General features: G+C 35.2%; 1 protein-coding gene across 4 annotated transcripts in view; it reads right to left on the bottom strand.

Annotated features, from left to right (window-relative positions):
* Window positions 1-1,078: 1,078 nt before the first annotated feature.
* Window positions 1,079-13,789, bottom strand: part of Ppp2r5e (protein phosphatase 2 regulatory subunit B'epsilon) — a 156,813-nt gene continuing 144,102 nt past the window's right edge. For all 4 annotated transcript variants that reach the window (XM_077109150.1, XM_076850390.1, XM_077109149.1 and 1 more), the window contains exon 14: window positions 1,079-5,858. In XM_077109150.1, coding sequence (XP_076965265.1) covers window positions 5,759-5,858 — 100 coding nt within the window. In that variant the 3' untranslated portion in view covers window positions 1,079-5,758. The remainder of the gene's footprint in view (window positions 5,859-13,789) is intronic.

Raw genomic sequence — 13,789 nt, 5'->3', positions numbered from 1 at the left:
ATACCATAATCAGGGAAAAAATAAAATTTTAATTCCCCTTAGCTAACCCATACTTCAGTTTGCTTTTTTAAAAAAGTGCCTAAAGTGAAATAATCTATTAGAAACCTCTAGTATACACACTTATGTAAAAATCTGGGAATTAGGAATTGAACAGTGAATTTACTTTGTCTCCATTTTGGTAATTATTTACAGGCAGGAGGAGACATTATGCAATGGATCTGTTGAAGTTGTCTCTTAAAACTCTGAATTCTAAAATATTTTGGTACAAGTTTCTTCTTTTGAATTGCCAAGAAGTTGATCTTCAGATCCTACAAAAGGTTATGCTTTGAAATACAAAACTGCTTGACTTTTAAGAGCTTTTCCCTCCTCTTCCCAGAATGAATATGAAACATTAACTGTTTTAACTCCACATGGTTCCAAACTTGATATAATTAAGAGAATATATCACACCTAAATCAAATGCTTTACATATAAACTATTCTATAATAAAGATGCCTGCAAAATATTTCACACCCTCTCAAGGATTCACATTGAGTCTGTGTCCCCACCACTTGACTCAGGCTGTGACTGATGGAATATGATGGAGATGAAGATTTGTCTGGGACAAGGCCTCAAAGCATGGCAGCTTGTGAGTTTAACACCCAGCTGCCATACTGAGGAAGCCCAATAAGGAAGTACTGTAAGGGGGACCTGAAACAACTGGTAAACTCCTAGCCAAGTCAGCACCAACTTACCAGCCATCTGAGTGAGCCATGTTGGTACTGAAAATAAATTCTTCTGCCCCATTTGAGACACCCAGATGATACTGAGGATCAGAGACAAGACCTGCTTGCCTAGTCATTGCCAAACTATAGATTAGTGAACAGAATAAGTAATTGTCATTGTTTGAAGCCACTCTTTTGGAGTGTTTAATACACAGCAAAAGATTGGACCATTCCCCATTATTACATACCCCTTGTCGTGAACTGATTTTCTCAAAATAAAAGCCTGAATGCACCAAACCCAGTGACTTCAAGTTCACCAAATCCATCTCATCTGTATGACTTCAGAAACAAACAGAAACAGCCAGGCACCTGGAAACTCTTCACTGCTGCTTTATTGTGATGCACCCACAGTACAGAACCTCTCACACAGCTGTGAAAGGGGAAGTTACATTGCTTTTTGGGAGCACCTTCTTTTTGTTTCTATTACCACTATGAAGGAAGTAAATCATTTCCAAAGAACATTTTAAATTCCAAAAAGACAGCTTGCATTTCATCATGTTTGGAAAAAAATGTAGCATGTTTTAGCCAGAGCTGGAAAATTTTTTTGTAGCCTTGTTTTCACTTTGACGTGGATCAGAAGTCTTCACTGTCTGGTTGAACCAGTCTATAATTTTCATATGTAACTTTTCATATCAAAAATGTTTCATTTTTACATCTACCTACAAACAGATGCTGTTTTTTTTTTAAAAAAAAAAAATACATACACACTCACAACTAAGTTTAAAACCAATCAAGAACAACAGCTTTACTAACAGAGAAAATGAACTTTTGCTGCCCTCTCCTGCTAAAACAATGAAGTACTAAAATACCAAAGATTTATGAAGCTGAAGCAAAATCCTCAAACTAAAAGCAATGGACATATCATTCTCATTATACTTCATTCAAAAATCAGACCACAACCAGAAGATGTATTGTTAATATTTATATTTGAAAGTTCCCCATTGATACATGAGGTTTGGATTACAACTTATTTACAATAAGTGATTTCAAAAAATAAAAATAAAAGTAAAGAAAGGGAAGGGGAGAAGAGCTAAGAGAGATGAAAGAAATAGAAAAAGATACAGGGGAGGGAGGAGAGCAAGGAGGAAGGAGAAAGGTGGAAGGGGGAGAGAAAGAAAGAGGGAGAGAAGAAAAGGAAACCTATATTCATAGACATCATAATATGGGATGTTCATTTCCAAAAGAGATACTACTGCTGCTATCGTGCACAAGAAGCAGCACAAATTAACATTCCACTAGATCAAAGTTTACTCAACTTTCTCTCAAGATGCGCAATCCTTCTTTTAGATTTTCAAAATTAAATATAGAGGAATATAAAATGCATTGCCAATATACCTTTTACAAAAATCCTTTGTGGCTCATTCCTTAACTCCACTCAGAGAAGCAGCTGAGCCAGAATACAAAAATAAAAATATTCATGTGCAAATAAAACATCACTGATCATGTCTGGTGCCACCTTTTTGCTACAGGTGACTGTCACTTTGTGATAACATTGGTAACAGCATCAAAGAGAGAATCTCTTCATTTCCTGGGCAAGGTCAGTGCATCCAATTAATGGGGGGAAAACAGGAACATTAACAACAACAAAACAAAACCCTGGAACACTTAAAAATGCCAATAACATCCTAACATCCATACATCCCTTTCCCACCCCACCCCTATCCCCACAAAAAAATAAAAAAGCTTTTAAAGCTCTAAATATACTTTTTTTTTTCTTTCCATAGTGTGATTGAGCCTAGGGCTATACATTTAGGTATAGCAGGTGCAACTACAAGCAATTCTTGGCTCTGCACCCTGGAATGCCCCACGCATAGGAGGAGGTACAAAATCAATGAAATCCTTCCATTTAGGCAAAGAAGCCCAAGATGAAGGAGCTTAACCCTGCTTGTGAGTATCCAGCGGCATCAAGGGTATTATTTATTTTTTTAATTTTTTTCTTTTATTAAAAAACAGATGTTAGGGAGAGCAAAATATAACAAACTTGAAAAGGACAAAAACTAAACACTGAAGGCGAACAACTGGGGACACTTGTACAATAAGAAAAAGGAATGCATGCTTGATTCAAAGGAGATGGGTCACTTCACTCACATAATTGTTCTGGGCCCACAGCCTAAGGCCTCAGCATCATTCTAAACCACAGGGTTGTGTGTATATTTTTTCTTCCAAGGACACTCTTACTCCTACCCCTGAAACCAATATGGTAGGGATAAGGTTGGAGTGATCATCACTCACTAACGACAAATATTTGCTATTTAAAAAATATATTTATATATAGTTCTGAAAACTATGAAGCAAACAAAACATAACACAAAGATGCATTTGTCACAATTAACTCAAGTTGCAGCAACAGCAGAATTGCGGGAAGGGATAGAGAGAGGGCTGCTGCAAATGCAGCAAGTACGTCCTTAAATATGTCACATAGTGCAACAGTCAGATTACCTAAATTACTCCGTGTCACCGCACACAACATGACAAATGTCACATTGTCACTTTCAGTTTTAAAAAAAAAAAAAGACAGTGTTTCTTCTCAGAAGTTGCCCTATTAATTTTCAACAGGTAGTTCTAATTGCTTCTTTATATATGTCTAAAACTTGGCTTTATTCTTCTCATTTTGGAATGATCAACATACAAAACTGACACCAAGGATAGCTGGGTCATATTCACCTCAACTCTGAGGCAGGGTAAGGTGCAAAAAGGAAAACTAGGCTTTCTCATTTCATTCTGATGGGCAGAGATTCTTCATAAACCTGTGATTTTAATGCCTTCCATCTAAAAGATGAATTAATGGCAAATAAAAGTTTATACATAAAAAATAACTGTAATGCAGAGTCAAAACTGGGAAGGGCTAAAACCAAAAGGGCTAAAGAAAAGATTTGTTATAAATTTATTTTTATAATTAGTATTTGAACTTGCACCTTTGTTCCAACACTGTTGAAGCAAGTTGTTTCATTTTGGGCAGCCTCTGCCAACACTATACTAAATCCCCATCAATGTTCCTTTTTGTTTGTTTAAAAAAAATTTTAAAAACTATCCATTCCATTAAACCATGTTGTGTTAGTGATGCATATGACTTTTTTTTTTTTTTTACTGCTGTATGTTTTTAGGAATAACAATGCCAAATTTTGTTTTTGATTCACTTTTTTTTTTTTTTACAATTACCTAGATGATAATATTCATAATCAGCTGACTTTTATGTACACACAATGACCTAATAATCTGGAAACATTTCATAGGGGAGAAAGGTCAGCGGCTATTTTTTTCCCTTTTTCTTAGAAACAATAAAACTGTATATTCTACTTTATATTTCAATGGAAGGAAGAAAATATACAAGCCCATATTTATATTGTATTTCTACTGAGAGCAACAATAGTTCATATGTTCATGTTTGCTACTATCACAACTTAACATATGAACAGAGGATGAGCTCTGTACCATGAACACTGCTGGAAATGGTTTAAGATTATCAACTCACTGCTGCCATGTCCATAAAAAGCAAAAGCATCCTAGAAACGAATCATAAAACATATCTTTTCATACATAATAATGCAACCACATTAGGTAAGTACATGATGTACACAAGTTTTATCAGCAATTTACCTACCCAAGTTGTAAGATTCTTCTTTTAATACAAAGCAGAGAGCCAATAAGATCTATCTATAATACAGCCCTAGATTTTGTTTTTTGTTTTTTTTCTCAAACAATTTGGTCACGATGCACCTTTGATATAAAAGCATTTTTAAACTTTATTATTAATACTCAGGACATTAGGAATTTCCAGCTTTTTTTCAGTAGCATTTGTAGAACCACTTTTGGTAACAAATACAGTAGTTAGGAATATGCATCCAATTCAGAATGCATAATGTTTATCCTGAATCCTTTCCGGCTAAAAACAGGGCTGGCGCTGTGATGAGATATAGAACGAGAATCTACAAAAAACACTGTAACATGTTTGTTTTTTTTCCAGAGGCTACATCCTCTTTTGCTGGAATACTTTATAAATACATATTAAAAAGTAAGGCAACAACTCCAAACAGTCCAAGCTGTTTGCTCAACTCTTTTCCCAATTAGATTCGCAATCCTGGCGATCAATTTCATGGTTTTATTGTTTAGTGTTTGTCTTTATTTCATATGGTCCAAAAAGGATGTCTTTCTGACATTTCTAAAATGTCTCTGGTATATTAAGTTCAATGATGTACACAACTAATACTGGTCAGGTACTGAAGCCTGTGATGTCCCAGTGCCTGTTTTCAAAGGATTCAAGACATTGATTTGGATTCACCATAAACTGATGCATGAATCCAAAATTCCCTTCCCTACTATCTTTATCACCTCTTCTCTTTTTACTCCTAATTTTAAAACTAAAGGAGTACCAGGACTACCTGGTTACTGGAAAGATGTTCACCCCAGCAGACAAAACTTTCATCTGGGACCTTTAAAATTCAGGGTCCCATTCCACATGGACATTCAACTCATGAAGATGTGCAAAAGGAAAAATGTCAAATTACAGTCAAGTTATCCAGAGGAAGATGTTATACAAACTTATAAGGAAATGACAGTCTTTTTTTTTTTCTTCCTTTACTATAAATACATTTAACAGCTTAGCAGAAAGACAAGCTAAATTTAAGATTGTTCACATTTGAAAATTGTATCATACTCTCTGCTAGTGATAAATAAGAACTCCTGATATGGAATTTTAACATAGCAATTTCATCAACAGATCTTTGAAGACTGCTTTTTTGTTTTTTTTTCTTTTATAAGAGGGTTAGAACAATGATTATGTTTGCAAAGTTCTGAGAAGTCCATCTACTGTCCAAACTTTGGATTGAAGTCCTTATTTTTTTCCTTTACTTACAGACAGGTATATACAGTGCTGTTGTAATAATGAAACAAATGTGAAATCTACTGTAAAGTTGCACAATACAGAAAACTGTTGCTCCATCTTCTACTACATAAATGTGACTCCACAGGTTAGTAAATTTGCTGTCATATTTTTGTTAAGTTGGAATTATCCCATCACGTCTAAGACCTCTCTTTAACTCCAGATCCTCCAATTTTTTCCATAATTCTTCACGCTCTTTTTCTTTCTTTTTCTCACTGGGAAAGAAACAGAACACAATGTAAACAGCTGAGAAGGTTTAAAGAGATTGTTCAACAATAACTGCCCCTTCACATATTATCCCTAAGGTATGTTATAAATGTCTTTGAAAAGTTTGACGTTAAGCTTGTAGGTTTTAATTTTTGGTTTGTCTTTCTAATAGGTTTTTTTTTTTATGACATTTAAAAACGTATATACACAACAGTAGTACTAATGAAAAGAACTGAAAAAGACTATTTTAGGGCTGGGGTTTTGGCTCAGAGATAAAGAGCTTGCCTAGTATGTGTGAAGCACTGAGTTCCATTCTCAGCATGATATATAAATAAATAAATAAATAGATGGATGTCCGTGATCAACAAAAAAAATAAAAAATAAAAAGACTAAGATTTCAAAAAAATTCCCATTTTATTTAGCTTAATACAGAAACAAAAATCAGGATGATTTATGTATATCAGTTATTCTAAAACCAAGGGCACTGAGTGATTTTAACATGGGACCTAGGGAATCTAACTTTCTCTTTGTCCACAAATAGATTCTCAAAAAGGATGCTGGTATGGTACATGCCTGTAATCCCAGTGGCTCAGGAGGCTGAGGCAGGAGGATCTAGAGTTCAAAGTTAGACTCAGCAAAAGCGAGGTGCTAAAAAACTCAGTGAGACCCTGTCTCTTAATAAAATATAACATAGGATATAGGGGATGTGGCTCAGTGGTCCAGTACCTCTGAGTTCAATCTCCATTACCCCTCCCCCACACAAATAATACCAGAAATGACACTCATACAAGGTGATATTCTCTGTTCTTCATATCAATTTTTCCTAGGCCATGTATATTCAAATTCTTTGGCAGTGTCTGAAAACTTGTGATTTTAGTTTTAATTATTGATCTGAATGGAACTTTGTTCATATATATATAATTATTTTTTTAAATTACTGAGACTTCAAATTTGGTTCAATACCAATTTTACTAGTGATTTCCAGACTTCTAGACTTTCATTATTTGGGAAATTTTACCAAAAAACAGGCAACACAAAATAGGGTCAATAAATTTTACATAGACAAAGGCATTTTAAACTAACATATATTTTAAAATAAGGAAAGATGTTTTAAATATCAACCAAGTGGGGAGTACATAATCAAAGAACATGCCTATCTTATAAATTTTATATAAATTCATATGTATTAAAAATAATTCAGCCAGGCACATTGGCTGATGCCTATAACCCAATGGTTTGGAAGGCTGAAGCAGGAGTATTATAAGTTTAAAGCCAGCCTCAGCAACTTAGCCAGGACCTAAGCAGCTCAGTGAGACCCTGTTTCTAAAAAACACACAAAAAAGAGCTGGGGATGTGGCTCTGCGGTTAAGCACCCCTGGGTTCAAACTCTGCTGGGGGGGAAAAAAATCATTACACTAATCCCTAGTTTTCTCATGTTGCAGTGAGCCAATAAAAAGCATATGAATTCAAATAATTTCTGAAAATGGTAGCTCTGCCATCTCAGGCATGGGAGAATTGATCTCTCTACACAATCTAATTTTGCAAAGATTTAACTTCAGCCACAGCACAATTTTTCACTAAAAGAGAAATTCATATAGGTTAAGTGAAATTTCTACATAATTCCAATGCCTCACACTTTTTATGTTATCACCAAAATTTTGGAAAAGTCATTACTTATTTCTATAGCAACAGATATTTATCTTCACACTCTTCACCCCCCCAAAAAAAAATCCTCTAGAGAAACCTAAGTAACTTTATGTTCTTATTCCACTGAATCTTGCAGAAATATTAAATTACACAATAGGATAGATAAAATCTGTTTCATAATTGCTATTTTGATAACTTAGGCCTTGTTTACTATTGATTTCAGCTATCTCAAATGCAATTTGCATAATATGAATTTCAGTGGACACGATCATTTTCAAAGAGTTATCTAGTTCTTAATTTTAACCCTGAAAAATTGCCTTTACAGGGTAATAAGGAGCAAGATGAGATAATCCTCCAATCATCCAGATTCTTCACTATAAGCAAGCTCTCTTGAAAATTATCACTTTCTGTTTCTCAATACAGTTTTTGAATAATATTAATCTAAATAAATGTTCTCAGGGGCCAATTTGAGCACATATAAATTAATCTATAGATCCTACTGAGTTTTAATACATTTTACCTCTTTTATAAAGAAGGAAAAGGGGATGGTAAGCAAGGGCCTGGGAATGTTATTGAACTGAAAAACAGCTCAACATACGTCAGGTTCACATCACCCTAACTTGCAGTTTAAACTACATATTGACAACACTTTTCTCGTCTTACTGAACTACTTCACTCATGTTTTGATCAGCACTTTTAAGGCATTCAGTCCAATTTGTCTTGTGGGCTTTTTTCCCAGATGAAATTTATGCTGAGTTATAATAAAGTCTTCATACTGACAACTTTAGCTTCAAAAATTGTAAATACAAACATATTTACTGTCACCCTTATTCTTCCCCACTTTCTCCCACCTATCACTATAGGTGGGAATTTCAAAATCTAACCACATTGTCATGTTGGAGATGTTGTCAAATTCTCTTCCAACTTCAATTTTACATAGAACCAATGTTCGCATATGTATCTAACGATGTTAAATACTTATTCTACCCACCATTTTTAGATTTCTAATAATTAAAAATATGTTCTGAACTGAAACTATTAACTTCTTGGCCATCCATACTGAAATCTTTCATTCAGTTCTTCTTTGACACTACCAAATAAATCTCTTCATTCTCTTTTCCTACTCCCAAATCTATGGAGGGACAAAAGTATTCATTTGTTTTGTATAATGGCTTATAGCTCATTTGACCAAGATATTGCTCTTCCTTTAAAATAATCTTTAGGCTCCATGCTCGTGTACCCATCCATCTTGTAGCCTGAGGGAGGCTCTTGTGGTGGGGCTCCTGTCTATATGGTGGAGGGCTGCTGGAACCAGGTTTGGAGTTTCTCAGTGCAACAATTTTTTTAAATAAAAGCACCATGTAAGTGAAAATCTCTCCCCACTTCCATGCTAGAGGATGCAAAGGAAAGAGAACTGCTATAGGCCTTCTGTGTGAGTCCAGGAAGAGTGGACGGTCATCCAGAAGCCTAAGTTCAGGGCGCAGAATGCAGAGGCTTTGGTTGTGGGTCACCAGATAGAGCTGTGGACACAGCACAAGGTCACCCCAGCACCCTCCACCTCACCAAACACCCTATGTGGGAAACAGATGGAATCCATTTTGGAAAATGTTACTTGCCATCTATCGGTAGGCGTGACAACCAGCACGGTTCTGCAGCTGACCAGAGAGCTTTTGGAACTATCAAGAGCAATATAAATATATAGGGGAAAAACATTAACACAACAGTCACACAGAGCTGGAAAGAAACGTGAGCAGTATTAAAAGACAAGGAAAGAAAGGACCACAAACGATACAGGACAATTCAACATTAGAAGAGGTAACATCTGCAGCAGAAGGAATGTTAGATAAAGATTTCAGGATTGACCAGGAATTATATAAACAAATCCAAGAAGCAAAAGATCAGCTCTAAAGGGAGACAGAGGTTATACAAAAAAAAAAAAACAAAAACAAAAAAACAAAAAAAACACAACAACAACAAACAGAAATCTTGGAAATGAAGGAAATAATAAACCAAATTAAAAATTCAAATGAGAGTATCACCAGCAGAGTAGAACGCTTAGAAGATAGAACATTAGACAATGAAGACAAAGTATATCATCTCGAAAGGAGTGTAGATAGCACAGCGAGACTGATAAGAAACCACAAGCAGAACATCCAAGAAATATAGGATAGCATGAAGAGACCAAATTTAAGAGTTATTGGGATACAGGAAGCTATAGAGGTCCAAACCAAAGGAATGAGCAATCTGTTCAATGAAATAATATTAGAAAACTTTCGAGACATGAAGAATGAAACAGAAATCCAAATCCTAGAAGCCCACAGGACGCCAAATGTGCAAAAATCACAAGAGACCCACATCAAGACACATTATAATGAAGATGCCCAACATACGGAATAAGGAGAGAATTTTAAAAGCCACAAGAAAAAGGAAGCAGATTACATTTAGGGGTAAACCAATTAGGTTAATGGCTGATCTTTCAACACAGACTCTGAAAGCTAGAAGATCCTAGAACAACATATTTCAAACGCTGAAAGATAATGGGTTCCAACCAAGAATCTTGTATCCAGCAAAATTAAGCTTCAGGTTTGAAGATGAAATAAAAACCTTCCATGATAAACAAAAGTTAAAAGAATTTGAAGCTAGAAACCCGGCGCTTCAAAACATCCTTGGCGAAACATTACATGAAGAGAAAATGAAAAATAACAATGAAAACCAACAGTGGGAAGTAGTACAGTAAAGGAAAAACTAATCAAAGAGTAAAAACAAATCAAGTTAAATAACAAAAATAAATAAATATGGCTGGAAATACACACCATATCTCAATAGTAACCCTAAATGTTAATGGCTTAAACTCACCAATCAAAAGACATAGGCTAGTAGACTGGATTTTAAAAAAAGATCCAACAATATGCTGCCTACAGGAGACTAATCTGATAGGAAAAGGACCTCGGAAGCAAGTAGGGGTGTCTATACTCATATCAAATAAAACAGACTTCAAGCCTAAGTTAATCAAAAGGGATAAAGAAGGACACTACATACTGCTCAAAGGAACCATACACCAACAAGACATAACAATCATTAATATATATGCCCCAAACAATGGTGAAGCTATGTTCATCAAACAAACTCTTCTCAAGTTCAGGAGTCAAATAGACCACAACACAATAATCATGGGTGATTTTAACACACCTCTCTTACCACTGGACAGATCTTCCAAACAAAAGTTGAATAAAGCAACTATAGAACTCAATAACATAATTAATAACTTAGACTTAATCGAATATATCAACCAACATCAAGCAGATACACTTTTTTCTCAGCAGCACATGGATCCTTCTCAAAAATAGACCATATATTAAGTCACAGGGCAACTCTTAGCAAATACAAAGGAGTAGAGATACTACCATGCATTTTATCCAATCATAATGGAATGAAATTGGAAATCAACGATAAAATAAGGAAGAAAAATTCCTACATCACACGGAGAATGAACAATATGCTACTGAATGAACAATGGGTTACAGAAGACATCAAGGAGAAAATTAAAAAATTCTTAGAGGTAAATGAAAACTCAGACACAACATATCAAAATCTCTGGGACTCTGAAAGCAGTACTAAGAGGGAAAATTCATTGCATGGAGTTCATTCCTTAAAAGAAGAAAAAGCCAACAAATAAATGACCTCACACTACATCTCAAAGCCCTAGAAAAAAAAGAACAAATCAGCAAATGCAGTAGAAGGCAAGAAATAATTTAAATCAGAGCTGAAATCAATTAAATCGAAACAAAAGAAACAATTGAAAAAATTGACAAAATCAAAAGTTGGTTCTTTGAAAAAATAAATAAGATTGACAGACCCTTAGCCATGCTAACGAAGAGAAGAGAACCAAAATTACTAGCATACGTGATGAAAAAGGCAATATCACAACAGACACTACAGAAATACAGAAGATAATTAGAAATTATTTCGAAACCTTATACTCTAATAAAGTAGAAGATAGTGAAGGCATTGATAAATTCCTTAAGTCATATGATCTGCCCAGATTGAGTCAGGAAGATATACACAACTTAAACAGACCAATATCAAGTGAGGAAATAGAAGAAGCCATCAAAAGATTACCAACCAAGAAAAGCCCAGGACCAGACGGATATAAAGCCAAGTTTTACAAAACCTTTAAAGAAGAACTAATTCCAATACTCTACAATCTATTTCAGGAAATAGAAAAAGAGGGAGTACTTCCAAATTCATTCTACGGGGCCAATATCACCCTGATTCCAAAACCAGATAAAGACACCTCAAAGAAAGAAAACTTCAGACCAATATCTCTAATGAATATAGATGCAAAAATCCTCAATAAAATTCTGGCAAATCGGATACAAAAACATATCAAAAAGATCTTGCCCTATGATCAAGTGGATTCATCCCAGCCATTAATATTATAAATGCTATCTACGCTAAGCCTCAGGCCAGCATCATTCTAAACGGAGAAAAACTGAAGGCATTCCCTCTAAAATCTGGAACAAGACAGGGATGCCCTCTCTCACCACTTCTATTCAACATAGTGGACATACTGGCCAGAGCAATTAGACAGATGAAAGAAATTAAAGGAATATCTATAGGAAAAGAAGAACTTTAAACTAGCACTATTTGCGGATGATATGATTCTATACCTAGAAGACCCAAAAAACTCTACCAAGAAACTTTACTAGAACTAGTAAATGAATTCAGCAAAGTGGCAGGAAAAATCAACATCCATAAATCAAAGGCATTTCTGTGTATCAGTAACAAATCCTCTGAAAAGGAAATGAGGAAAACTATCCCATTCACAATATCTTCAAAAAGAATAAAATACTTGGGAATCAACTAACAAAACAGGTGAAAGATCTTTACAATAAAAACTATAGAACCCTAAAGAGAGAAATAGAAGAAGACCTTAGAAGATGGAAAGATCTACCTTGCTCATGGATAGGCAGAATTAATATTATTAAAATGACCATACTACCAAAAGCACTATACAGGTTCAATGCAATTCCGATCAAAATCCCAATGGCATTCCTCATAGAAATAGAAAAAGCAATCATGAAATTCATCTGGAAAAATAAGAGACCCAGAATAGCTAAAGCAATTCTAAGCTGGAAGAGTGAAACAGGTGATATCGTTATACCAGATCTTAAACTATACTACAGAGCAATAGTAACAAAAACAGCATGGTACTGGCACCAAAACAGGCTGGTGGACCAATGGTACAGGATAGAGGACACAGAGACTAACCCACAAAACTACAACTACCTTATATTAGACAAAGGTGCCAAAAGCATGCACTGGAGGAAGGATAGCATCTTCAACAAATGGTGTTGGGAAAACTGGAAATCCATATGCAACAAAATGAAATTGAATCCCTCTCTCTCACCATGCACAAAAGTTAAATCAAAATGGATCAAGGATCTAGGAATTAAACCAGAGACTCTGCGTCTAACAGAAGAAAAAGTAGGCCCTAATCTCCATCACATGGGGCTAGGCCCCAATTTCCTTAATAAGATACTGATAGCACAAGAATTAAAACCAAGAATCAACAAATGCAATGAATTCAAAGTAAAAAGTTTTTTATCAGCAAGAGAAATAATATGTGAGGTGAATAGGGAGCTTACATCCTGGGAACAAATTTTTACCCTTCACACAACAGATAGCGCTCTAATCTCTAGGGTATACAAAGAACTTCAAAGGTTAAACACCAAAAAATCAAATAACCCAATCAACAAATGGGCCAAGGACCTGAACAGACACTTCTCAGAAGAGGATATACAATCAATCAACAAATATACGAAAAGATGCCCATCATCTCTAGCAATCAGAGAAATGCAAATTAAAACTACTCTAAGACACCACCTCACTCCAGTAAGAGTGGCAGCCATTATGAAGACAAACAACAAGTGCTGGAGAGGATGCAGGGAAAAGGTACACTCATATGCTGCTGGTGGGACTGCAAATTGGTGCAATATGGAAATTCCTTGGAAAACTGGGAATGGAACCACCATTTAACCCAGCTATTCCTCTTCTCGGACTATACCCAAAGGACCTAAAAACAGCATATTACAGGGACACAGCCACATCAATGTTTATAGTAGCACAATTCACAATAGCTAAACTGTGGAGCCAACCTAGATGTCCTTCAGTGGATGAATGAGTTTAAAAAACGTGACATTTATACACAATAAAATATTACTCAGCAATAAAGAAGAATAAGATCATGGCATTTGCAGGGAAATGGATGGCATTAGAGAAGATTATGCTA

This window comes from Callospermophilus lateralis, chromosome 3 (genome assembly GCF_048772815.1).
Source record: "Callospermophilus lateralis isolate mCalLat2 chromosome 3, mCalLat2.hap1, whole genome shotgun sequence".
NCBI classification, from domain to species: domain Eukaryota; kingdom Metazoa; phylum Chordata; class Mammalia; order Rodentia; family Sciuridae; genus Callospermophilus; species Callospermophilus lateralis.
The sequence above is the reverse complement of the archived record's forward strand: the minus strand, read 5'-3'. Positions and strand labels throughout refer to the sequence as shown.